This window comes from Meles meles, chromosome 18 (genome assembly GCF_922984935.1).
Source record: "Meles meles chromosome 18, mMelMel3.1 paternal haplotype, whole genome shotgun sequence".
Lineage (NCBI taxonomy): Eukaryota > Metazoa > Chordata > Mammalia > Carnivora > Mustelidae > Meles > Meles meles.
Window position 1 is genome coordinate 19,491,311 of NC_060083.1, and position 27,131 is coordinate 19,518,441.

The 27,131-nt window shown below is 49.8% G+C and overlaps 1 protein-coding gene and 1 pseudogene across 1 annotated transcript; both read right to left on the reverse strand.

Annotated features, from left to right (window-relative positions):
* Positions 1–573: 573 nt before the first annotated feature.
* TMEM98 (transmembrane protein 98) lies at positions 574–12,795 on the reverse strand. Its single transcript, XM_045986500.1, has 7 exons — positions 12,676–12,795; positions 10,253–10,434; positions 8,842–8,973; positions 7,873–7,906; positions 5,512–5,627; positions 2,951–3,010; positions 574–1,493 (listed from the first exon to the last, which is right to left on the reverse strand). Exons 2-7 carry the CDS (start codon positions 10,381–10,383, stop codon positions 1,286–1,288), a joined length of 681 nt encoding a protein of 226 aa, XP_045842456.1. The 5' UTR covers positions 10,384–10,434; positions 12,676–12,795; the 3' UTR covers positions 574–1,285.
* A 4,737-nt stretch (positions 12,796–17,532) lies between these two features.
* LOC123930019 lies at positions 17,533–19,077 on the reverse strand (annotated as a pseudogene).
* Between the last annotated feature and the right edge of the window lie 8,054 nt (positions 19,078–27,131).

A 27,131-nucleotide genomic window follows, 5' to 3' on the forward strand; every position in this document is an offset into this window, starting at 1 on the left:
GCAATCGTGCGATTTGGAATATCCAGATTATGCCGTTGTGATTCTGGGTCCCGCAAAGGTCTCCCATCATAAAAATGCCTCTCATCCAACATGGACGGGACTGGAAGTGATTATGCTGAGCGAAATAAGTCAAGCAGAGAGAGTCAAGTATCATATGGCTTCACTTATTTGTGGAGCATAACAAATAACATGGAGGACATGGGGAGATGGAGAGGAGAGAGAGTTGAGGGAAAGTGGAAGGGGAGATGAACCATGAGAGATTATGGACTCTGAAAAACAACCGGGGGGTTTGAAGGGGCGGGGGGGTGGGAGGTTGAGGAACCAGGTGGTGGGTAATAGGGAGGGCATGTACTGCATGGAGCACTGGGTATTGTGCAAAAACAATGAACACTGTTATGCTGTAAATAAACAAATAAACAACAAAAAAAATGCCTCTCATCTTTCGATATTTGCAAAACAAAGAGACCCCAAAAGCAAGGGGGACACATCCTTCATGGATGTTAGTGCTCACGTGGAAACTACCTAATGGGAATACTTCTGCCTAAACTCTGAAGGGCCTTTAAATATCTTTTGGGGTCATACACACAAGGTAGTCTCAGGATTCTTAGGCTCTCTTCCTCCATCCTCAGTTCTCAAATACGTCCCCCCATATATTGAATTCAATAACCGCTACTCAACGGAAATCTCAGTGAAAGTTTACTGTCCTCCTAGTGGTAGGTAGGTTGAATTGCAGGCACAGGGACAGAAGGGGAAGAATCAACCCCGTGGGGCTCACTTTCAAAGCCAAACCTGGTAAAGGGAAGGAGGGACTCTGGACGCCTCAGGGGCCTAGGGAGATGCTACAAATAAATGAACCAGCCCGGACAGGCGAGGGAGTACCAGCCCTGTGGAGAGAGACAGCGCCTACTGAGCTCCATCTGATTGTCTTCTGAAAATGCATGTCAGAGTTGTCCTCTGACTCTGATTGTCTACGAGAAGCCAGAGACTGATTTTAATGCGAAACCTTGTGATTTTTAGATGTAACTCCATTCTCTTGAAAACACTGTGAGCTCAATAAAGCGGCCACTCCATCAGTTTCTAAAGCTCTGCTGCACAGAGGGTGGCGGTCGTCTCCTCCAACTGTGATGTTAGACTGCCACTCGCCAGCCGCCACGGGCCATTGCAACCGAGACCGCAGCTACGCACAGAGCCTCGGAGAACACCTAACACTACGGGTAGCAGGTGCAGGGCAGGGGATGGGGAGGCTCCCAGGATCCGAGGAGCCACCCAGGGACGGCAGCAGGCACTAAATGGCCGACTGTTCCTGCAGGAAACCTTCAGGGGCTGGGAGGCCTTTATCTGTCTCAGAAGCCAGGGCTGCTTCTCGAAGGACTTCCAAGTGCTCCTCAGCGGCTGACAGTGACTGATCGATCCAATCCAGGCCCCCGGTCAGGTGGCAGGCATTCCTGGTCACCAGCACCAGATGGCTGACTGACAGGAGCAGGGCAGTTGTCCTAGAAAAAGCAACAGGATCAGTTTCCCCAGGAAAGGAGGAATTTGGCACCAAAGCTCACACAGGCAGATGCTAGTCTGGTGTGCTACAAACTGAAGGCCCTTCCCCAGGAGGCTGGGGCGTAATTTAAAGATGGTTCCACGTGCAAATAAATCTGAGAACGGCTGGTTTCAGCAAGGTTAACTGAAGCCTCCTCTGGGCCTTGAATGTGCACGGTAAAGCTCTCAGGAAAGAAGACACGGGGCATGGCCGGCTAACTTATTTAAGACTGGGGAGGCTATTTTCAGCAGCACACCTATGAACATCTCCCAGGTCAGGTTTTGTAGGACGGTACGGATCTGGTGCATTAGACCAGCAGATCTCCAACCGCGGCCGGCTACAGACAGGGAAGGCTAGACATACCCCTGCCTGAGGCATCCCTCACAGATTTTGAATCAATAAGGCCCCAGGTGGGTTTACACTGCTCGAAAAACAAAATTTAATTGAAAACCAAATTGAGGAGGAGTGGGTTTTTTCCCCCCAGTATTGGAAAATTCACCGTAGAATATAATTTATATAGTGAGTGTGCATGTGTTTAGGAACGTATCACATAGTTCCAGCCTATGGACATAGCCTGTGGACACAGGTGGGAAGCAGTAGGAGCAGGAAAGAAAAGCCAACTGAAGGGGCGCCTGGGTGGCTCAATTGTTAAGCATCTGTCTTCAGCACAGGTCATGGTCCCAGGGTCCTGGGTTTGTGCCCGGCATCAGGCTCCCTGCTCGGCGGGGAGGCTGCTTCTCCCTCTCCCACTCCCCCTGCTTGTGTTCCTGCTCTTGCTGTCTCGCTCTGTCAAATAAAATCTTTTTTTTTAAAATGCAATTTGACACGGGGTATGAGCCACTGTCTATCTGGCAACCATCACACACAACAGCTCTAGGAAATGGTCATATACATCCAAGAGACAAAAGAATCTGTTTTTTTGTTTGTTTGTTTGTTTTAAAGAGTTTGCATCTGGTAGAGAGCACATAATTTCAAAAGCCTAAGGGTGCTTGGTGTACTAGGGGGCGGATCTCGAGAGGGGAGGGGTCCCAGCTTTGTCCCACGGAAAGGAAACACGGCTTGAGCTTTCCCTTTCTTTCCCCTGGCCCTGCTCCACCACCTACCCCACCCACCCGCTGAGTGGCACTCACAGCTGGGGTGTGTCTGCTTCCAGGGTCCAAAGAGCAGAGGCAGCCAACGAGGGAAGTGGGAGGGAGGGAAGTTGCAGACAGGTCTTAGCGTGGCCAGATGTTAAAGCATAAAAATTCAAAATCTAAGACTGGCTCTGCCTAATCCCAGGTTTCAGGTGCCCAAAGCCCACACAGCTCTGGGAGCCCAGCAAAACAGCACTCTTCCCAGCAACCCGAACACCGAACCTCACAGATGTGCTGGAACCGGGAGCTTCCAGCAGAAGCCCAATGGCCCCTCCACTCCTCTCACCGTGCCTCCAGGAGTTTGGGGTCCAGCGGAGGGTACATCGATCTCACCACATCGTCCACTCTGTGAGGGGGGCAAAATGTTTTCAGAACTTCTGTCCTTTTCCCCGTCCTGCCTTCCTCCCTCTCCTTGTCCTGATTCTTGTCTCCTGATCTTCAAGCCTCCACCTTTGATGACTCCTTCTCTAATTGCTTTTGCATTCTCAGACAGAAAGACTTGTGGTCCAGGTGAGAGAATGTTTTGTTTTCTGGTTTCAAGTCCCCATAGTCTAGAAAGTATAAGTTCACACATCTGGGGTGATGTTCAAGATACGTTACTAAATTTGGGGCTCCTGGGTGGCTCAGTGGGTTAAAGCCTCTGCCTTCAACTCAGGTCATGATCCCAGGGTCCTGGGATCGAGCCCCGCTTCGGACTCTCTGCTCAGCAGGGAGCCTGCTTCCTTCTCTCTCTCTCTGCCTGCCTCTCTGCCTGCTTGTGATCTGTCAGGTTAATAAATAAAATCTTAAAAAAAAAAAAAAAGATACGTTACTAAACTTAAGGGGCAAGCTGCCGGATGCTATATGAAGTCTGACCGATCCGTCTGCATGAAAATAAGTAGACAAAAGCTATGACATGAAGGACCCGGGCAGCACACAGGAACACTGACCATTCACTGCTGCCCCTCCAGGGATTGGGATGGCTGAAATTAGGGCTTCCTTCACTTTCCAGATAACCTATTTCTGCAATGTTTTGACTTTATAAGTACTTACCATTGTGTTTTTAAAAACAGTGCAACATTAGGAAAAAACTAGGGGAAAAAAAAACCTACAAGTTTAATTCGGGTCCAAACTGCTTCATTGGATTTCCTTTCCATTATGGTACAATTCATGGCTATTTGTGTGGTTTTTTTTTTAAACCAAGTTCATTCTAATTTGCAGGGTTCGAGATTTTCACCCAAATCCTTGCTCCTGGACCACTTGATAGGAAGAAAAAATAATGATGCAATGTTTGATTTTGAAAATAAACGTCTGCAATGTTCTCGTCTCGGGGCTGAGGGGCTGGTGAGGACATGCAGAGGACTGTGGGCTGCTGTCTTCGCCGGCCCCTTTCTCTGTAGTGTCCCGGAGCTGAAGCCACTCACCTCAAAATTAATATGCTCTCAACACGCTGTGTGGAGTAAATGGAGCAAGAGAAACAATGGTCACACACACACACACAGACACACACACACACACAAAATGGCCAGAAGGAGAAAGACGTGTAAAGGCAAAAAGACAAAACAAGAACACGGATTGAATTACGGCACAGAGCGTTCTAGAAGTAGTCCAAGGGACTCGGTAGGAGGGCCAGAGTGTGCCCGGTTAGGTATACCTGCTGAGCAACGCCACACCCGCTCTCTGGCACCAGAGCCAACCGTCATGGGAAGCATGACGTGGGTCCAGCAGAGATGAGCAGTGCACGGTCTCCACCAACAATGGTGGCCAGTGGAATGCCCGGTGCCTGCCCAGAGCCTGGGCTGGACCGCCTTCTGGCCGGGCTGACACAAGTCCTGTGACCACACCCACCCGGGACAGCTCCAGAGCAAGCCAACAACTGTTCTGGGCTGAGTCCATCCCCCGGATTCTCTCCCTCCTACTTTCTCAACTCACTGAACTCCCGGGAGAGAGTTCAAGGGCACCAACTCTTTCATATTCCTTCCTTGGGCTGGCTCCTCGTGATCTACCCGAGGCCATGCAACCAGGAAACCGAGAGCCCCCAGAACTCACAGGGATGCCACCATTCCCACCAGGGATGTGGAGGAACCGCTCTGATAGTGAGGGGGCCCGGCTGATTAAGAGAACATCCTGAGCAGGGATAACTCCGGACTCCGGCACATCCACATACCGGCCACCAGATGGCAGCACAAACTCAGTACCACCCTTCCGCGGAAGAAAAGGGCTTTCTATTTCTCCACAAAGTCAAGCCCAAATGAGGAGGTGTAGTTGTTGACTGCAATCCTGCTGGCTGCCTCCCACATGGGATTTTGCAGACAGCCTGGAATTTGGGAGATCTGAAATGAAGTATGGCTTCACTGTCCCCCACCACCACCCAATCCTGGAGGCTACTGGCGGGGCCATGGTTAGGGCAGTGGGTGACAGGGAGGTAGCAAGGAGTGGGTCCCCCAAACTAGTCTACAGCACAAATAGGGCAGGGTGGGGCATGGCCCGCAGGTCACTGCATAGAGGGGTGTGGACACCAGTGGGAAATATACTTACTAGCCCAGAGCCTGGGAGGAAGGGAAGGAAGGCAGCCCCAGCTCGTATGGGAGCAGCCACAGTAGGATCTGCAGAATGGACTAGAAGCATACTAGTCGCATGCTAAGTTCCCCAAAAAGCCAACTGGAGGAGGCCTGTGGGAGGTGGGGGGAACCATGTGAGACCACCCAGCTTGGTCTCTCAGTACCTAAACCCTCCTGGAGGCTCTGTAAATGTCCTGGACGTGAGTAACCAAAGTTGTCTGTGTGGCTTCTTTGAGGAGCCTGGCCCACCTGCCACCTCAGCTTCTGACCCTCACCCTCACCCCATGGAGTGTGGGACCTCACTCACCTGGGGCTGATCCGCTTGGCCACCACGATGATGTCACTGACGCTGGCTGAGGTCTTCATCTTGGCCCCGGAGCCCATTGTCATGGCAACAAGTTTTTCTGTCAGAGTGTGACAAATCTAACACAGCAGGGAGGAGAGAGGTGAGGAGGGGTGCCCAGGCTCCCCCAAGAGCATCTGCCACCCCCACAAACAAATATGACTCCTACCTTGGATTCCATCTCATACCCCGGGGCCCCGTAACCTAGTGGGCAAGTTGAGGTCAAAAGCACAGAGAGACGAGAGGAGGGAGAGACAGAAGCCGAGAACGAGGCTGGGTGAGGAGGGAGGGGTGGGAACCTCAGACCAGGGTCAGGGTTTCCACTTAGAGAAGTCTGAGCTGAAATAATCTGTCTAAGACAAATCATGTGTTCTAATTCCACCTTCTCGTTTCGGAGGAAAAACCCATTTTCTCTCTCTATTCCATCACCTCATGGCTTAGTCTTCCAGAAGGCTAAACCTCTCCCACGGGGCACCCTCAGAAGCACTGCTGGACAAAGGGCAACTGTTCCCTTGAAGTACATCCACCAACAGCGGCACTGAGTTCCACAACTTTCTAGGGTGACACTTAGTACGTCCGTCAAGAGGACAGTGGTGAAAGGGACTTCAAAAAAAGCAGGGAATGGGGCGCCTGGGTGGCTCAGTGGGTTAAAGCCTCTGCCTTCAGCTCGGGTCATGATCTCGGGGCCCTGGGATCGAGCCCCGCATTGGGGTCTCTGCCCAGCAGGGAGCCTGCTTCCCCCACCGGCCCCGCCTGCCTCTCTGCCTACTTGTGGTCTCTCTGTCAAATAAATAAAATCTCAAAAAAAAAAAAAAAAGACAGTTTCTTGCTTTAAAAAAAGGCAGGGAAAAGGCAAGACGATGACACGATGCCTTTATCGTCACCCGTCAACAGTGCTGGCCACACCAAAAGCTTCATTTCCTCCCTTCCACACCTCCTTGATGTACTTGTGTCCCTGGCATATAGGTTCCATGATCTGCCTCATACTCGGAGCTGGAAAGGAGGGCAGAAAGGCCAAGGACCACCCAGGAGAGAGCCTCAGCCACAGGGACTCAATGGTAGGCGACCAAGCAAAAGGGACGTCCGATCCCAGGGCCGCTCTTTTGATGGGAGACTCTCAGGATGGACCATTGATTCCAGTCCAGTAGGAGTCCTTCCTGCTGCCTTATCCCCCACCTCAGGCCTCATTTACCCTCCTCCTCCAATAGGCGAGCGCAGAGACAAAACCCAGTGCCAGCACGCACCCTAGCTGGGAGACAGGAGTGGAATACAGCATTACTGCTCAAGTCATTAGACCCATCTATCTGTAACCATAACCACACCCGAAGAGCTTCTTAGAATTAAGTAATCCTGAACTATGTGACAATAATTTCCTACGAGGCACTCCTTTGTCCCCTAAGAGAGACAGCTAAAGAGGAGGAGGGATGAACGACTTTTTTAGCTTGCTGATTTATTTATTTATTTATTTATTTTTAAGCCCAACGCTGGGCTTGAACTTACAACTCTGAGATCAATACCTGAGCTGAGATCAAAGTCCGACGCTCAACCCCCTGAGCCACCCAGGAACCCCAAAAGGCTTTTTCATAGGTTGTACTGAGTGACACCGAAGAAACGATAAAGCTGTCTTTTTGGAAATGTTGAATAATTACTGGACAAAAAAATAAATGTGTGGTTTCCCAAGTTACTGAGATGAAGAACACAACGATATCTGCCATTGGCCAAATGTTTCACTATTATTATTATTCTATCAGGCAAGAATTGAAAAACAAATGCTAAAGCTATAAAAATTACCCCAAACTACAAAACCTAGCCAAAATGCAAACTGGATGCAATTTTCCACCCAATCTTGGAGGCGGTAAGAATGAGAAGGAACCCAACCTGCCTTCAGGTACTCATGGTTTGGATTTTCCAACACTGATTGTCCCATTCGACAGACTACTGTCCCAGCCAGAGAGGGCCAGTGAGGAACGTTCTAGTAAGTGGAGAAGTCCAGACATGGAACTCAACTCGCTGAGCAAAGGGCTCTCTGTGAATGAAAGAAAGCACCCGCGGAGGGGCTGGGGAGGTCATTGCCCTGTGGCAACCACTGTATCAGGAGGACCAGGCAAAACAAAACCTTTGAAAGGGTCATGAGAGCACTAAAGTGGGAGTAGAAACAGTAGAAATTCCAAGTGTCAGGCCTGTTTTTAAAAAGCCTCTTGCACGGATTCAGCGCCCTACCTAGAAAGACCCCTTTCAACAGTCTGAACACCGCAGCGCTTTAATGACCACGCCCCCACGTCCCCCCAACCCCCCGCTTCCGTCATGGGAAATCAAAAATATTACCTTCAGGATGGCAATGCAGTGGGACATGAGACCCCTGGGGAGACAAGAAGAATCTGTCAATGCTTCTCTGTCGAGGTCCCCCTTGCTCCCATGACCAGCTCTGCCCCCCCCCACCCCAGCTCGGACCCACCTAGACACCACCCAGGAATGCCTCTGGGTTCAACTGAACAAGTCCAGGAATGAAATGAGGAGGCACCTTCTTTCCTTCCCTTTCCCCCTCCCACATGGAGCCGCCTCTTCCAGGTTGCCCTCGCCTGTCGAGTCATTCTTAGACTCTGAGCTCTGACACTGCTCCCTCCAGCCCGTGTGTCCTTCCCCTTATCCTCAGCCTGGTGACCATCTCATCTTTCAAGATCCAGGTCAAAAGGCACCTAATTTATGGTAGCCTTCATGAAAACCTCCTCCATCTCCCCATCTCAGGCAGCTCTAGAGATCGCCAACACTGTGTGCCCCTGGCACCGCGCGGGGACCCGCTCTCGCTTCGGAGATACGGTATTGCAGAATTCTGTCTCTCCCACCGGTTCAGTATCTGCAGTAACTGGCCCAGTGTCCTGCCCATGAGGCCCCCCTCACATCTGCCCAGTGAATAAGGGCTCGGAGCAGCATACATGTCTCAACAGGTCGTGGCTCCTGCTGGGTGGAGGGACCCCTGAGGGACCCTGAAGACAAAGGCTTCATCCCTGAGGCCTGCGTGCAAACGTCACCCCAGGGATAACCAGGCAGGGTGACTTTGCAACTTCTGCCACACATCTATGGGCCTCGGTGTTTCGGTACGAAATGGGGAGGGGGAGGGGCACAATCACTGTCATACCATAATCTGATCCCCATCCCCCACAAGAGCAGCAGGGGGCACAGTGCTCCCGGAACACTCAGTAGTGCTTGGAAAAGGAAGCAGGAAAGGGGCACCCAGAGACCCCGTGTGCCATTCTCAGAGGAGTGTAGCAAACAAAACGGTCCCTAAGGCCTTACGAGGCATCTTCAATCCAGTCTTCATTCTCCAGAATGGCCTCGATGTGAGGGTTGGTGATGACCACATCGTCTAGCTCTAGCTCCGATGGCTCCGACTGTGTCTCCATGGCACCGATGAGGTCCACAATGGGCCTGGAAGGAAAAGCCCAGGAAAGTGGTTTCAGGATGGGTGGCCGTTGCTGACCCCCTCCTCACCGAGACCCATGTATCCCCCAACAGGATGTAGGAAGTTAGTAAGGATGACATTGACCTCGCATCCCGGATCCAGGCCTAACCCTAGTGGGACTGCAGGTGCAGGCAGGACACATGGCTGAGGTGGGTCTAGGAGGCAGGCCAGGGTGCAAAGAAGAAAAGTGAAGCAGAATGAGAAGAGCCACTAAGAGACGAGCAAAGCCACAGCCATAAATAGAGATGTCTTAGGTCTGCTCCTTCTGCACAAAATAACATACTTTTGAAACTTATTTTCTCTTTGGGGAGCCCAGGGGGCTCAGTCAGTTATGCATCTGACTCTTGTCTCAGCTCAGGTCTTGATTGTGAGTTCAAGCCCTGTGTTGGCCCTCATGCCCAGCATGGAGCCTACTTAAGAAAAACAAATAACTAAACAAAGCAAAGAAAAAAACCTTATTTCCCCTTTAAGCCTAACTTATATGGAGAAGCTGAAGTTCCTATTACTCAAACCTACCTGGTCTGCAGAATCACTCTCAGGAAGGACAGGAAGGACCTACGCTAGTCCTCCGCATAACCCCTCCTCATTCTACAGGAGAAGTAACAACACCTACTTTACAACGAGGTTCTTGACAACATAGCCTTCCGTTCGGTAGCAGAGCTTTTCTGGGTCATATAAACGGGCATTTACAAATTATTCACCACTGGACAGAGATGCTGATAGGATTCAGTAGAGGGGTAAGAGAAACCAAGTGTTAGTTGCCAGGGTTCCTTAGGGGTCTATCAATTAAAACATCCCTAAACGGAAAATAGGATCTTGCTCATAAAATCTCTTGCACACAAAAGGCATCAGGAAAAAATCTGTGCCAAGAAGGAGACAGTCCCATGCTGGGATTTCACAAAATCCAGTGTCTTGCCGCTTCTGTGTGTGGCTGGAGTTCACGCATGGGATTTCTCCTCCTATGAGTTTGCTTGGAAAGACGTTGGGCTTATTCATAGGCCAAGCAGCGTGGCCAGTTCTGGAGAGATGGCCACGTCTTTGTGCTAGGGAATTTCTCCTTTGCTCAGGGACATTGCTGAAGCTCTAAGTTCTCTCTTGGAAAGGAAGCCTTCAAGTACCATTTGAGAGACAAAAGACTGAGCTGGAGTTGCCCAGTGCCAAACTTCTTGGACCCCTCTCCTTTCTGGTTGCTGGAGCCCCTGGAGGAGCCCACCTCTCCTCCTTGCCTTCCCTGGGCACACTCACTTGGAATCATAGCGCTGCAGCAGATCCCGAGGCCGGCAATACCGCTGCCTGCAAACCACCACCAAGGCTGCAAACGAGGCCAGGAAGATGGTGGCCAGCACACCTATGGCGACAATCACCACAGTCTCCATGCTTCTGGGTGGCTCCCTCCGTCCCCGTCACATGCCCAGCATGGGCTCAATCTTAGAAGACACAAGGGCAGAGGAGGCCATGGTAACATAGTAGCGAAAGAGAGTGGGGCAGTGGGGGTCTTACCTGCTGGGGGGGCACAGCAGAGACCCATGTCCCCCCAAGTCACCTGCAGAGACCAAGTTACCTGCTGGGGGTGGGGGGCACAGAGAGCCGGGTTCCCACTCCTAACCCGGAGGAGTTAGGGCCTAAACAGAATCAAGATGCATTTTATGTACTGCACCAAATTTGCCTTTTGTCTAATTAAGAGTTTGGCACCTGCTGGACCAGGATGGCCTTTTAAAGCTGGACAAAAGGGCACATTTTAACAAGCACTATTGTTTCACAGCTCCACTGAGTGCAGGAGAGAATACTCTCCCAAGAAGGGCAGGATGGCATTTACTGAGAATCTCCACTGTGCCAGATACTTTGTGGGTTAACCCTGAGGTAGGTATTAATATCCCCATTTTACAGTTGAGAAAACTGAGATTCGGGGAAGTTAAGTAATTTGTCTGAGTTTCTGTAGTCAGAAAGTAGAAACCCATCCACTTAAATTGAGATGGGCATTCACCTCCCTTTCCCTTTCTAAGGAAGGAAGAAGATTCTAAAAATTCTGGAAAGGGATTTGACTCAGTTTCAGTGTTGGAAACTTAACAAATGGTGTTAAAGTGTTCTTTGCCTATTGCCTGTTTTCACTCAGGAGGTTATTCCACACCCACGTTAGACTCCCGCAGAGGAACAAGGGCACCTGAGAAAAGTATATATTCATTGCAGGTTCCTACTTCTGTGCCTTTGAGCAAGTCTCTTCCTCTGTCTGGGCTTTACTTTTTCCACCTGCAAAAGAGGGGCTTTGATCTAGGAATCCAGGACGATGGACTTATTCTACATTACATGTCTCTGAGGGTCCAAATGTTCCCAATTGTCATTCACTAAGCATTTATTAATCATCAGCTAGGCACCGAGCACTAGGCGGGATTCTGAAGATTGCAGATAAATCAGGCATGGACCCCAAACCCTGAGGAGGGAGAAAGAGGAAGACAGGCAGACAAATGTTTGCTGCTTGCTTGTCAACCTCTTCTCTAGCTCCTCAACTCCCGGTGTCTATGCTACATGGCAGGTACACAGACTAGAGACAACCATGCTTGCAACTGTGCTTGCAGGCTAACTGCCTACTTTGCGGGGCAGGTGACATCTGATCTGGGTTTTGAAGGATGAATAGGAGTTTGCTGGGTGGACAGCATGCCAACTTGGTTGGCTCAAAGTGCCCAGGAGGCCTTTCTCAAAGGTTCCACAGAGCAGCTGCTCTACCACCTCAAACTCACTTGCTCAGCGGGGTGAGAAGGTTAGGGTCTGTCTCTTTCATTTCTGTATCTCCCCTGCGGGTTGGAGGAGGCAGGAGGTAATTCTCAGGGTCTGCTCAAGTTCTCCAGATTTGTGTCTCTAAACCGTCCCTCCTAAAGGGCTACCTCCTTTAGGCCTTTTTCTTTCCTTCTCTCATTTGTGTCTCTGTATCTCTCCATTTTCCCCTCTAGGCTTCTTACCCCCTCCCGAGTCTTTCCTTTCCCCTCCCCCTGCGTCACGGGCCTCCAAGACCACCCGCTTTGTTTCCTCTCTTCCTGCGGACGCTTGAGCGTGTTTCTCTGAAGCAGACGAAATCTCTGAGTTTCTGCTGCCTTACTCCGTGATTTGTCCGTATGAGTCTTTGTGTGTTTTTCTTCTTTTGTGTGTGTGTGTTTCAGGATGAGTTTTTGTCTCTTCTTCTTTGTATAAGCTTGGGTAGGTCTCGTTTCTTGGAGTGTTTGTGTGTGTATGTGTATATGTGTCCCACCCCTTCTCCGCCATAGAATTCGAAATCCCCCAAGGGGTGTGTGCGTGTGTGTGTGTGTGTGTGTGTGTGTGTCCCGCCAAGGGTGTGTGTGTGGGGGGGGGTGTCTGTGTCCCACCCCTTCTCCGCCATAGAATTCGAAATCCACCAGGATAAAATAGCCCCAAGCCCCTGCCACGCCACCCAGAACAGCCGCCCCAACACCCAGGCCGGAGGAAGGGACCCCCACCGGGCCCGGCGCGGGGCTCTCAGGGCTCCCACGCGCGCAGCTGCAACTTTGCCCAACTTTCGGGCGACCCGGCTGCGCCGCACGGGCTCCGCGGTCTCAACAAAGGGGCGGCCGCCCTCCCCCCCAGTCATCAGCCCCGATCTCCGGCCCCCCCCCCGCCCCCGACTCCCGCGGTACCCAGACGCGGCGAGGCCCACCCACCTCAGGCCGCGGCCGCAGGACGCATCCGGGGGCGCTCCGGCCGCCGGGCCCCCGCCGATAGCAAAGTCCGGGCGCGGGACTCGCGGGCGGCTCCTGCGAGCGGGGCATGCCGGGAAGGAGCTGGGCTGTCCGAAGGAATCAAGATAAAGTCCCCGGGCGCCAAACCCCCAGGTGGGGGCTGGGGGGCGCATCCAAATCCCCCGCTGCCAGGCGCCGCCGTCCCCGCCGGGCTCCGGGCGGGCCGAGGGTTGGGGAGGAGGGAGGCCTGGCAGGGGGGAGGCCCTCCCTTAGCCCCCCAGCAGCCGCTCCTCGAGCCCCCTGCCCCGGAGCCCGGGCCCCGCAGAGGGAGGCCCCCGGGTCCTTGCCACCCCACACCCCTGCGGGCTGGCCGTCCGGTGGGGGCTGCGGAGACTGAGCCCATTCCACAGTGGGCTGGCCCGGCAGCCAGTCCTCTCTTACGTGCTGTGGCTTCAATCCTAGTTCTGCCACGCACTTGCTGTGGACAACTTATTTCACTGGCCTCGGTTTCCTCTTCTGTAAAGTGGGGCCGCTACTTGTAGGCATGCTTAAAGCTGCCTGGCCCAGGGCAGCACACTGGACAGCCTCACGCACGCACACTGGGCACACAAGCAGGCCCACCCCAAACCGTTGCTGTGCCAGGGACAAGCATAGAAATACAGGACCCTGGCTGGCTGGTCTGCTCCTTCTCTTTGCACTCGCCTCTAGGGACCCAGGGAACTCCTGTTATTTCTTCACAGTCCCCACTCTGCAAACAGCCATTCCTTGGCCATCCCTCTGGGGTACAGATGCCCACACCAAGAGGAACAAGAGGCCTTGAAGGCTGGAGGCTCTGGAAACAGGCTGGGGCTTTGGGGGTAGACCCTTTTTCCCAGAGTCCAGTGAGCCAGGAGCATGGTCTAGAAGAGGCAGGAGGGCAGTGAAGCCAATTAAAGCCTGGGGCTTAAGGCATAGACCCAATCAACCCATCTAAGGTAAGTTCTGGTGACAAGTATCAAAGGGGGCACACCAGGTCCTGGGCAACTCTATGCTAAGCCACGTGCAGCCCACAGAGGTGTTTTGGGGTTTGTTGTTCTTTTTCTTTTTGATTTTCCCTGACTTAACAGTTTAAAAAAAAAAAAAAACTAGTTGTCCACATTAAAAAAAAAAAAACAAGAATTTCACTTACACCTACAGATTTCCAGTTTCTCTGGATAATTCATAAGCTCTCTCAAAATGCAGCCCACATTCATTTGGGAGTAACAGTAAGTAGGAGAGGGGCAGCTGCTGTCCCCAGGCCTGCTCTCCCAGCCCACCACTGTCCCACTGCATACAATGCCTGCTCGGGCATTCACAGCTCAGCTGTTTTGTTGAGAGCCCTGCCGAGTGAGCAGTGGTGGTTTCTCACTACTGGCACTTAGGGACGGGAAGGCTGATTTTGCTACCCTCTAAAGTGCTTCGTGGAGAAGCTATGGCAGGGAGCAAGCATTCCTGTCCCTTTCCTGAGTCCTTCTAGCTGGACTAAGAATCAAATTGACATAAAACCTTAACAAGAGAAAATCAAATTTAATCGCATACATATAGGGAATCCACACAGTAATCGAAATTCCCAAGACAGTCGGGCAAAATGAAGTATATGTCCTTCTGAACTAGGGAGAAGGGGCTAGGGGTCTGGGACTTAAGAGGAAAGAAATGTAATTCACAGGGCAATCAGAAGAGGAGATGTTTGGTGACCAGATGTTTGTCCGGCCATGCAGATCGATCATTCAGATAAAATTTATCTTTACAGGGCGCCTGGGTGGTGCAGTTAAGTGTCCGACTCTTGGTTTCGGCTCAGGTCATGATCTCAGGGTATGGGACCGAGCCCCATGTCGGGTTCCCACCCCTGACTCAGGCTCTCTCTCTCCCCCTCTAAAATAAATAAATGTATCTTTTATTTATTTTTTTTTGAAGATTTTATTTATTTATTTGACAGAGATCACAAGTAGACAGAGAGAGAGAGGGGGAAGCAGACTCCCTGCTGAGCAGAGAGCCCGATGCGGGGCTCGATCCCAAGACCCTGAGATCATGACCTGAGCCGAAGGCAGAGGCTTTAACCCACTGAGCCACCCAGGTGCCCAAATAAATGCATCTTTTAAAAAATTGTCTGTACTAACCACCTTATTCTGGAGAGACCTTCCAATTTAGATTCTTCTGTGTAGTTAAGGGAGGGACAAAGGTTTCTCTTGAGACCACAGAGTCTCAATTGTCTTCCGCTCAAAATAATCCAAATGCCAAAGTGGCACATTGTGGGGGGAGGGTCCTGTCCCAAACCCCTTCAGATCAATCTGTTTAAGGAAAGTGGGCTTACAGCAAAGCAGCAAGCATCAGTATGGGTGACTGGGGACAGTAAGTGTTTCCATTTTCTTGAAAATACTCCGAGAAGAATGGAGTGCTATTTTTGTCTTGGGTGATTCAGACATATGGTGGCCTTGAGGTAAAGAAGCTAAACCACATGGTAAAGAAGATGTGAGATATAGATAGATATAGACAGATATAGATATAGACAGCTACAGATACATATGTGTGTATATATATAATGGAATACGACTCAGCCATAAAAAGGAATGAAATCTTGCCATTTGCAACAACATGGAGGGCATAATGCTGAGTGAAGTAGTCAGAGAGAGAGAGACGAATATATGATTTTGCACACAGGTGGAATTTAAGCAACAACAAAAGTGAACAAAGAAAAAAAGAGACCATAAAACAGACTTTTTAAAAAAGATTTTGTTTATTTATTTGACACAGAGAGAGAGAGAGAGAGAGAGTACAAGCAGGGGGAGTGGCAGGGAGAGGGAGAAGCAGGCTCGCGCAGAGCAGGAAGCCTGACGTGGGCTCCATCCCAGGACTCTGGGATCAAGACCTAAGCCAAAGGCAGATGTTTAACCAACTGAGTCACCCAGGCGCCCCCATAAAACAGACTCTTAAATATAGAGAACAAACTGACAGTTACCAGAGGGGAGTGTGGGGTGACCTGATCAGGTTGGGGGGGGGGGGCTGTGCAGGAATCTGAGGCAGAACAAAGGAGACAGCATTTTATCAAAGACGACACAAGGGAGCCGAGCAGGACAGTCTGCCACGGGGCAGCGTTGGGGGCTGAAGCTAAGACGGAACGTGAGGAGGTATGGGAACAAATGGTATTTTCCTTTTCTGGTACCTGTGTGCAGGTGTAAGTAGCCCATTGGTCAGCTGGGGCTGATGGCTATTTTTTTTTTTAATTTATCCATTTATTTGAGGGAGGGAGGCTGAGGGAGAGAATCTTCAAGCAGACTCCCCGCTGAGCACGGAGCCCAACTTGAGGCTCTATCCCATGACCCTGAGATCATGACCGGAAGTGGAACGCTTACCCCACTGAGCCACCCAGGCGTCCAGGCTTATGGCTATTCTGAGGTGGGTCGCCTGATGGGCCTGTCTGTACCAGCCCAGAGGTCACTGCGGCCCTTCTACCTCACTCAGCCTCCACTGCTCACGTCAGTTGCCTGAAAGCAGCTTCTAAAGGGAGGTGGGTGGGGCCGTGGGTGAAATAGGTGGTGGGGATGAAGTTTATGCTTATCGTGACGAGCACTGAGTGTTACACGGCATTGTGCAGTCACTGTATTGTACACCTGGAATATAACATTGTATGTTTCTTATATTGGAATTTAAAAAGAAGAAAGAGAGGGGGTAGGAAGGGGAGGAGGGGGAGGTGGGAGAGGAGGGGAAAGAGGAAGAGAAGAAAAGGTGGTGATGGTGGTGGTGGTGTGGAGGAGGAGGAGGAGGAAGGGGGAGGGGGAGAAGGAGAAGAAGAAACGAAGGCGGAAAGAAGCAGCTAAACCACATGATCTCTTGTGGCCTCTTTTGGGTGTCAGCGAGAAAGAAATATTCCTCTGTTCAGAATCCTTCTAGCTGGACTAAGAATTAAATTTACACAAGACAAATTAAGAGGAGAAAGTGGAATTTACTTTCCTGTGTCTGGGGAATCCACACAGACATGAAGTTCCAAAGACAGGTAACACAATGTACAGGTGTCATTTTCATGGGTACGTCTTCCATGAGAAGGATCGGGGTCTGGGGATGCAAAGGGGAGGAAGCCATGTGCCTGAAAGTGAGAAGAGACGCTTGGAACACAGAAATTGCCCTGTTATGCACACCAATTTCTTAGGTAAAAAGCAATCTCTTTAATAGCTCTCTTCCCGGTACAGGCTCTCCTTTCCAATATAAATTTAGACAGTTGAGGGGGAGGTAAAGAACTTTTCCTGAATCTGCTGGATTTGGATTGCTTTTAACTCGAAATAATCTTCATGCCAAAGTGGTCCATCTCGGGGTGGCCTGCTCTGGGCCCCGACACAGGTCTAGGGTTTTATGACTCTTGTAGGAGAAATATAAAAGAAAACGTCAACCTTGGGGAGTTTATAACACAAGTGGGAAAGACCCAAGGGGAGCAGAATTTGTTATCCCCAAATATGCCTCTTTGGCATAAGGATTAATTTAGGCTGCTATTTTTAAGAAATAGCAGACACAGGAGAAGCTCTGAAAACTAACTAGAAATTGCCCTTTTGTAAAAGAAACATACATTTGTAAGGGAAATCTCCATTTGTTTGGGGGTTATTTGTTGTTTTGTTTTATTTTTTGACTAGAGAAAATATATTTTACTGATGAAACATAACAAAGTAGGGCTCCCCAAGCCCCTCCCCTTCTTCTAGGGGTCTGGGATGGAAACTGTATAGAGGTCAGGAGCTTCTCAGTGTGTCAGGGGATGATTTGGGGCAAGGACTCCCCAGCAGCTGAGGGTGTCTCTCTTCCTCTTGCTCTTCCTGGGGCTGGTGGTCCAAGGGGCTCTTACTCCTTGGACGCCATGTGGGCCATAAGGTCCACCACCTGATCGCTATAGCCAAATTCTTTGTCATACCATGAAGCGAGCTTGACACAGTGGTCACTGAGAGCAGTGCCAGCCCCAGCATTGAAGGTGGAAGAGTGAGTGTCACTGTTAAAGTCACAGGAGACAACCTGTCCTCACTGTAGCCTAGAATGCCCTTGAGGGGGGCCCTCTGATGCCAGCTTCACCCTCATATTTGGCAGCTTTCTCCAGGCAGCTGGTCAGATCCATGATTGACACATTGCGGCTGGGGACATGGAAGTCCATGCCAGTGAACTTTCCATTTAGCTCACTGGGATAGATAAGGAATGACATTACCTACAGCTTTGGTGGCACCAGTAGACGCAGGAATGATATTCTGGCAGATCGCTGGATATCATGCCACAGCTTCCCAGAGGAGCCATCCATGGTCTTCTGTGCGGCAGTGATGGCAAGGAATGTGGTCAAGGACTATTGTCAGGGATGACCTTGGCTGGAGGGGCCAAGCAGTTGGCGGTGCAGGAGGCATTGCTGACAATCTTGAGGGCGTGGTCATACTTCTCATGACTCATGCCCATCAGAGACAAGGGGCATCAGTAGATGGGGCAGAAATGATGAACCTTTTGGCCCCACCCTTCAGGTGAGCCCCAGACTTCTCCATGGTGGTGAAGACCCCAGTGGACTCCACAACATTCTCAGCACCAGCATTGCCCCATTTGTTTGTTGACAGGCTCTGGCTCCTGGACGATGGAGATGGACTTTCCGTTGCTAAGTGTCCTGTTCTCAGCCTTGACTACGCCATTGAATTTGCCATGGGTGGAATCATACTGGAACATGTAGATTATGTAGTTGAGGTCCATGAAGGGGTCATTTATGGGGACAATAACCACTTTGTCAGAGTTGGGCGCCTGGGTGGCTCAGTCAGTTAAGTGTCCAACTCTTGAGCTCAGCTCAGGGTTGTTGAGTGTAAGCCCCACATTGGGCTCCTTTCCCAACTTAAAAAACAAACAAACAAAACAACAACAACAACAAAAACCTAGGGGTACCTAGGTGGCTCAGATGGTTGGGTGTCTGCCTTCAGCTTAGGTCATGATTTCCAGGTGCTGGGGTAGAGCCCCACATCAGGCTCCCTGCTGGCTCAGCTGGGAGTCTGCTCTCCCTCGCCCTCTGCCTCTCTCCCTGCTTGTGTGTTTTCTCTGTCTCTCTCTCAAGTGAATAAATAAAATATTTTAAAAATTTAGGGGCACCTGGGTGGCTCAGTGGGTTAAAGCCTCTGCCTTTCGCTCAGGTCATGATCCCAGGGTCCTGGGATTGAGTCCCACATTGGGCTCTCTGCTTGGCAGGGAGCCTGCTTCCTCCTCTCTCTCTCTCTGCCTGCCTCTCTCCCTACTTGTGATCTCTATCTGTCAAATAAATAAATAAAATCTTCAAAAAAAATTTTTAAAAATATCCATTTTGCCAGAGTCAAAAGAACGCCCAGTGACCAAGCACCCAATATGACCAAATTGGTTTACTCCAACCTTTACCATCATGCCTCTGGGACATGGCTGTCACTGCTGTCAGTCAAATGGGGAGGAACAGAGAGCCAGGAAATTTGCATTTATGAGGGTGTCCTCTCTGTCCCAGGAAGAGAAGAGGATTCTAAATCTATAAAAAATTCTTATCTAAAATTCTTATCACCAGCTTAAATTTGCATAATATACCCTTGTTTACTGTGCTTTTATAGGTAACCTCCCATAAGTGGCCTGGCTCCTGCCCCCTCCAACACATTTCTTTTGTATTTTTTTTTTTTTTAGATTTTATTTATTAATTTTGACAGAGAGAGATCACAAGTAGGCAGAGAGGCAGGCACAGAGAGTGAGAGGGAAGCAGGCTCCCTTCAGTGCAGAGAGCCTGACGTGGGACTCGATCCCAGGACCCTGAGATCATGACCTGAGCCGAAGGCAGCGGCTTAAACCACTGAGCCACCCAGGCACCCCTCTTTTGTATTTTTTTAAAGATTTTATTATTTATTTGAGAGAGAGAGAGCATGGGGGAGAGGGTGGGCAGAGGGACAAGCAGACTCCCTGCTGAGTAGGGAGCCTGATGCCCAGGATCCTGAGACCATGACCTGAGCAGAAGTCAGACCCTTAACCAGTTGAGCCACCCAGGCGCTCCTCATTTCTTTGGTCTTTAGCCGGAGGTGATATTTAAGGGGGTGGCTTGGGCCATTTCTGGGAGTTACTCAGTTTTCCTAGGTGTCTCTTACATGTAAAGGAGGTATACATGTTGTTAAACTTCTTTGTTTTTCTCCTATTAATCTTTTTATTACATAGGGGTCCAAGCAAGAATCTAGAAGGGTAGAGGAAAAATTATTTTTCCTCCCTTATAAGACCAAAACAAACAAATGGCATGAATGCCCCCCAATTAACCACCCACTACTCAGTTGCAGGGAAGACAGGATAGTACTAAGGCTGTGCCTTTTCTAGCCACCTCTCTCCCCTCATTCTGGCAACTCCTGCCATCCCAGTGCCCCCTGAAGTCTCCCTGGATTGATCTGGGATAAACACTCAGTGTTCTTACTTGCAAGCAATTGAAACTGATTACCCCATGTAGAAAGGAGACTTGTTGAAATGATAGGAGGTGCCCACAGAATCAGCAGGAAACGAAAGACCCAGATTAGGAAATGGGTAAGTACCACAGGGGCTCCAGGGGCTGGGTGCAATGACCGTGAAATGATCGTGACCCTCCCTTCAACTTTACCTTTCCTTCCATATTCAAAGTTGTGAGTAGGAATTCACCCCGTCTGTCTCCAGGATGGGACATGAGGCATGGGCAGTACCCTTCCTTCTGGTACATCTGCACGCAGGGGGGTTTCCCCAGCAAAGGTAAGAGGGAAGGTTACTGGACTGCTCCTCGAAATTCGAGCACCCTACATATGGCCTCTCCCAATTCAGTCTGAATGCCAAGCTGTAGCAAGGGTTTCCAAATGAAAGACTAAACCCAACAATTAGAGAGGAGAAGCCATTTTCTGGTCAGAAATGGTGCTGAGGGATGGGACACCTGGATGGCTCAGCTGGTTAAGCATCTGCCTTCAGGTCAGGGCATGATCTAGGGGTCCTAGGATTGAGCCCCACATCGGGCTCCCTGCTTCCTCTCACGTTTGCTCTCTCTCTCTCTCAAATAAATAAAATCTCTAAAAAAAAAAAAAGAAAGAAAGAAAAGAAAAGAAAAGGTGCTGAGGGTAATAAGGAAGAAAGAGGCTTCCTACAGGCCAGTGGGTGCAAGTTTATACTCTGCCCAGGCAAGGAGTGAACATTCATTAAGCACCTACTACGTACCAGACACTGATTAAGCACCTTACATGCCTATCTCCTTTGTTCTTCTCACCAACCCTGAAAAGTCAGTATGATTATGTTTGTTAAGGGAGGAAGTAGAGGGGTAAGGCCACCTACCTGAGCTCTCACAAGTTGCATCCTTCCAGCTAGACAGGAATCATTTGACATGAGACAGATTAACAGGGCAAAAAATAAAATTTCATTTCATATTTAGGGGGAGTCCACACAGACATGTAAATTCCAAAGACAGTCAAGCAATTTGAGGTATATACCTCTTTCTGAACGGAGGAGGAGAGGGTAGGAGTCTAGGACTTTACAGGGAAAGAATGAAATTCTTTCACACATGCTTGCTAAACAAATGTTTGGGCCATTCAGAAACAGTGGGACACGGAGGACTTTGATCAAACAGGCCTTGCCAGGCTCCTCCCTGTTTACCATACCCAGTTCGTAGCATAATGTAGCTAACTATGTTGATAGCTCTCTTCCTAGTAGATCCTTTATCTACATTCATTTTAGTCAGTTGAGGGAAAGTAAAGAGATTTCCTGAATCTGCTGGGCCCAGAAGTCAAGCCCAGTACCCGGTGACAGAACGTGGTTAGGACCCCAGCTCTTCCTCTAGACTAAACCAAATCCCAGCGACTGGAGGAGGAGGCTAGGCAAAGCCGGAGACATCAGGACCCTCTCAGATTCCCTGAGCACAGTCAGCTCTCAGAGGGCAGCAGACAGACTGGAACCTTGCTCAGCTCTTGAGGCAGTTGGGTTGACAATTCCCCAGGACAACCATGGCCTGGAAGAGGCTTGTGTCACTAGCCAGCGTTTGTCCAAACCTTAATGGGGTTTGGGGAATACCCAAACCTATCTTAGGATGCTTGTCCTGAATCCCCAGGATAGCAGGAACCTAGCAGAGCAGCCCTGGTCTGAGCCAAGAGCCCCCGATTGCCCTCAGTCCCCAGGCAACCCACCTCCGCAGCAGCCTCCCCGTCCCCATCCTCCATTCATCTCCATTCACTCTTCTACCTGCGTAAATCTGCCTGATGCCTGCCTTGCTCCAGAGAGTTGACTTCTCAAGATCACGGTGACCTCCCTGACTCCAAATGCAGTGAATGTCCGTGTCTCCTTTAAACACTCTCCCCAGGATGGTTCACAGCAGACTGGACCACCCTCTTCTGATTTCTCAGATTTCTCCTCCTTGGTGTGTCTGTTCTCCACCACCTGATTCTAAATACTAGGATTTCTTTAACCTTGGTTCTGAAGTCTTCTGTCTCCCATATCGCCCCATCTTCCCGCTGATTTATATACATCACCTTTCATGCTAATGATGCCCAATCTGTATCTTTGGCCCAGTCCTTTCTATTTGGCATCTGTTGGCAGGTTTCCCTTGTATTGAAAACTGAACTTGTCCAGAATGGAATTCTCAAGGGTCCCCTCTCCCAAAACACCTGTCCTCCTCCCTCCAGGCTTCTCCATCTCTGCAGCTGCCACCACTGTCCACCACGCTGCTCAAGCCCCAAACCGAGGAAGCATCGCCACTTCCTCACTGCTCACATCCATCCTGTTAGCAAATTGTACTGATTCTATCTCAGATTCATTTCAGATCTCTTCACTTCTCCCCACCATGATGACCAGCCACACTCGTGCGGGCCATCGTCATCTCTCTACTAAACCCATACAAAGTATTTCTAACTGCTCTTCCTATTGGCACATGCTCCAGTCTTGACTTCGCAGCCGCAGTGATGGAAATGTTCTGTAACTTAACCTGGGCATATAGATGTAAAACTCTGAGGTGTGCTCAGATTTGTACACTTTACTGCGGGATAAACCTCAACAACAAAAACAAAAAAAATGAACAAGACATCAATTCCCCAGTTAAAACCCTTCAGTGGCTTCACACGATCTTTGGAATAAAATCAACCTTGAGGGACTTGGCTCCAGCTTTTCCCACCAACCTCATCTCCTACTGTACGTCTCCCTTGCTTGCTAGAACCCAGCTGCCTTGGCTTTCATTAATTTTCTTTAACAAGCTAAAGCTTTCCTGCCTGCCTCAGGACCTTTGCTCAGGCTGTTCCCTCAGCCCAGAATCCTTCACCATGCTTAGCACCTTTTTCCCTCACATCACCTATCCAGGCTTACCCAGATCACCACATCTAAAGTGTATCAGCCCATTTATTCTTCCTGCTCCTACAGGATTGTATTTTTTAAATGCTACTATTTTTATAACACTACAGTGTTTTTCCATACTTGGGACTAGTGTCTACATTTGACAGACCCTCATTACACCCATCCTATTATGCTTAGTGCTACATAGATAACCAACACCATGAGTCTTCTACTCAAAGAACAACAATAACAACAACAACAATCCCTCTTTTTTGTTGTTGTTCTTTTAAATCTGTAGAGGTGCTATAAAAAAAAAAATCATCAGTTCATTCTAGGGCAGCAGCCTCCACCGTGGCGCTGAAGATGGCAGAGACAAGAGATCGTGAGTACATGGTGTGATGGGGTGAATGGTGTCCTCCGGAAAGATAATAGGTAAGTTCGAATGGGAGAAGCAGGCCTCAGAAAAATTTTAAAGCCATAAACAACAAGCATAACACTCATAGCACAAGAGAAAATGCCTTTCCTTATTTATTATTATTATTATTTTTTACAAATTAAGTCAGAGGCTAAAAACACAGGACTCAGAGACCAGGTGTGTAGCACTAAGATTCCTATTGTTAACAGGTATCTTGGTCCTCTGACCCCTCTGATTATTTTTGACAAGTGCAATCATTCCAACAGCAGAGCCATTCAGAACACTTCATTTATACAAAAGCTCTCCCAAGAGGATCTCTGCTTAACAGCGCCAAGGATCTCTCTGCTGGTGATGGCTCTTCTGTGGTTGGACAAGGACAATCTGACCGCCTCCAGGCTAACCCATTCCAGCAGCCAGTCCTCCAGAGAGCCCAGCGCATCCAAGATCCAGGAGTATCCGCTGAAGTCTGGGTGAGTCTGGGACAGAATCGGCACAAGTGTAAGACAGAGAAGTGAAGGCTTCCCAAAGTAAGCAATTTATGGTCAAAATGCAGGCTCTCCAGCAGTGGTTCTCAACTGGGGGCAAGGTATCTGGACATTCTTGGTTGGGAGGGAGGTGGCTATGGGCACCCACGAGATAGAGACCAGAGATTCTGCCTTGCATCCCCTGATCTTAGGAAGCCCCCCAACAAAGAATTACGGAGCCCCAAAATGTCAATAGCGCTGAAACCCTGCTCTAGATCACACGCCTTCTTTCCTTTCTCAGGTTTTTCTTTCATCCCGTTTCCCCTTCTTCTAACGGGATAAGCAACAGGTTCCAAATGATAGCACTGGCGTACAGTGGGGGCGGGGGGTGTTGGTACAATCACACACGAACACTCAACCTTGCTTTGTTGTCATGAAGGAAAGCCAAGATCAAGCCTTAGCGCATCTGTTGTAAAATCTCCTTATTGTCTTCCCCATAGCTTCTTTTGAAGGGGAAGACCCTTTCTGAGTTTGTTCTCTGCAGTTGTATGCTACTCGGAGTGGGGCTGGGTGGGCGGAGGAAGGAATGAAAGCCTCCGCGTTTTAGATACATTCTACGTACAGAGCATCCTTTCGTGAAAACCTAGCCCACGTCACTCTTCAAGGATTAGACAGGCTAGGTGGTGGGTCCCCTCTCTATAAGAGGGCATTTAAGAATCAATTTATAGATTGCCTGTCAGCAGATAGAAGAGAGACATTAGGAGCTCAGGTGTTCGGAGTTGCTGCCAACAGAAAGCAAGCCAAGCGGGAAAAGATAGCAACCACAAGCAGATCTGGTTTATAGATGCTGGGGGCACACAACTTTTCTGGAGCTCGATGTGTGAAGAAGCGCTCATGTAGTCAAAAAAAAACACACCCAGGGCCTCGGACACGATAACCGGTCTCGGCCATTCTAAGATTCCACAAAGAGAGCCCCAGCTCACCTGCTTTAGGATCTTCCCCATGTAACTAAAATAGGCCTCCTTCTTCTTTGTCTTCTGCCTCAAGGCTGCGTTGGTCCACTCGTACTTCTCTTTGGTTGGGATATAAAGCATTGTTCTCTTCTGAGGGAATCTCAGGCCATGTAAGCAAGGGTAGTACATGGGGAAGGCTTAATCTGCGCACTTCTAGGTTATAGCACGGGCTGTAGGCAAGTGAACAACCACCCCCCTGCCCAGAAGAGGTTTTATAGGGAGAGCTGGAAGGCACTCTTTCCTAATAAAATCAGTGATTAGTGAGTGCACCTGCCGGAGATAAATACTCTCCAGAATACTTAAGAAATAATAGGTGTAGAGTCTAGAGCAGACTTATGGTACATTCTGGAAAGGGGCTTGATGTGGGCAACTCAAAATGTTAAGCTTTCCTCTGCTCGAGCCCATGCAATAGACTGGATGACCACTTTGATGTAATGGTCACTGATTTACCCGGCAACACTGATATCCGAAGTTATTCCTTTCACGTGTGGAGTAACTCCAGGTGTTCTTATTAGAGTAGTTCTTGGCTACAAAAATTGTGATTCAAAAGGACTGGGAGCGGAATCCAGGAAGTTGAATTTTTTGCTGAAGCAGCACTGGGGAATCTATGGACCAACCAGATTTAGGACTCACTGGTCTATAAAACCTTCCTGAAGCAACTGCACGGGACCAGGGTTTGAGGCGGAAGGAGCAGCTCTGCACGGATCTGCTGTGGGTCTCTGCATTTACACCGGGAGGACCCCCTGGGGTATGCCACGGCAACTGGGAATTCAGGTGACGAAGCAGGACTAGGGACCCCAGGACGCAAGAGTGAAGATTGAGACACGTTAGATGGAGAGGTCGTGAACTCCCTGCAGTTAGCATTATCAGCTCAGCTACAAGGAAGCGACCATCCTGACACCGACCAACAGATAAGAGGACACCAGAGAGCCAGGGTGTCCAAGGAAGAAAAGAACCAGACGACAAGAGACATCCTCTCCTGTCTCAGTGATGAGCCGCACTAAAGGCCCTGTCCCAGGGACTGGTGGGTTCCAATAAGACTGTCAGCTCCCAGTTATGGAGCCTGATGTCCCAGCCCCCATACGAAGTGTGGGATGTCCTTTACTGCCCGTAAATCTCATGGCAACTTTAGGAGGCAGAGTATTAGTATACTCTCATTTTACAGACGAGGAAACTAAGTCTCAGCGGGCTCAAGAGCCTTGCCCAGGGTCACATACAGTGTACGGGGGGGGGGGGTGCAGAACCAGCCCCTGAGCCTCTGTTTCTAACCCTATGCTCCACCACCTTCCAAACCCAAACACCAGAGCCCCCCAATCCTTGTAGTTACACAGGTGTGCTCGGCACACTGCCGTGTGTCTTCATTCATTGATGGAGCACTTGGGACACAGCCAATCCCTAGTGCAGGCTCAATTCCCCGAAATGGTTCTTTGCTAACAACGACACAACTCCAGCGAACACTTCTGTGAAAGGAAAAAGCGGTTCCCTATCACCCACCTGGCTGTCAAGGCCTGTCCCACCGGCCCCCCAACTCTACTCTCTTTTACTGGCTTCATCTCTCATGATCTCTCTAGTTAAAAAGGCAATGTACGCAGGTGTATACTGTGTGATAAAATGAACTAGACCTTTTGTTTTAGGTTTAAAGGTTTTATTTATTTATTTGAGAGAGAGATCGAGACCACAAGCAGAGGTAGGAAGCAGAGGGAGAGCGAGATGCAGACTCCCCACTAAGCAGGGAGCCTGATGTGGGACTCGATCCCAGGACTCTGGGATCATGACCTGAGCTGAAGGCAGACGCTTAACCGACTGAGCCACCCAGGCGCCCCTGAACTGGAAGTTTTAATGCAACGAAGTAAATATAAACTGGCAAAAATCATTATCTCAGTGGGATGGCACTTTTCACTGGTCACTCAGGGCCAGTGGGGAACCAAAGCAGCACTATGACATCCAGAAGATGCTGGAGAGCACAGGTGAAGGGTGAGAACAGAGGCGGTGTTGCCGTGGGAGTGTAGCATGGAAGTCTTGAGCAGATGGCGCTCACTCATGCAAAAATAGCAAATTTTGAGTGACTGGGTGGCTCCGTTTGTTGTCTGCCTTTGGCTCAGGTCATGATTGCAAGGTCCTGGGATGGAGCCCTGAATCAGGCTCCTTGTTCAGTGGAGGGTCTGCTTCTCCCTCCGCCCTTCCCCCGCGCTCGTGCGCGCGCGTGCTCTCTCTCTCTCTCTCTCTCTCTCTATCAATAAGTAAATGAAACTTTTAAAGAAATAGCAAAGTTTGACT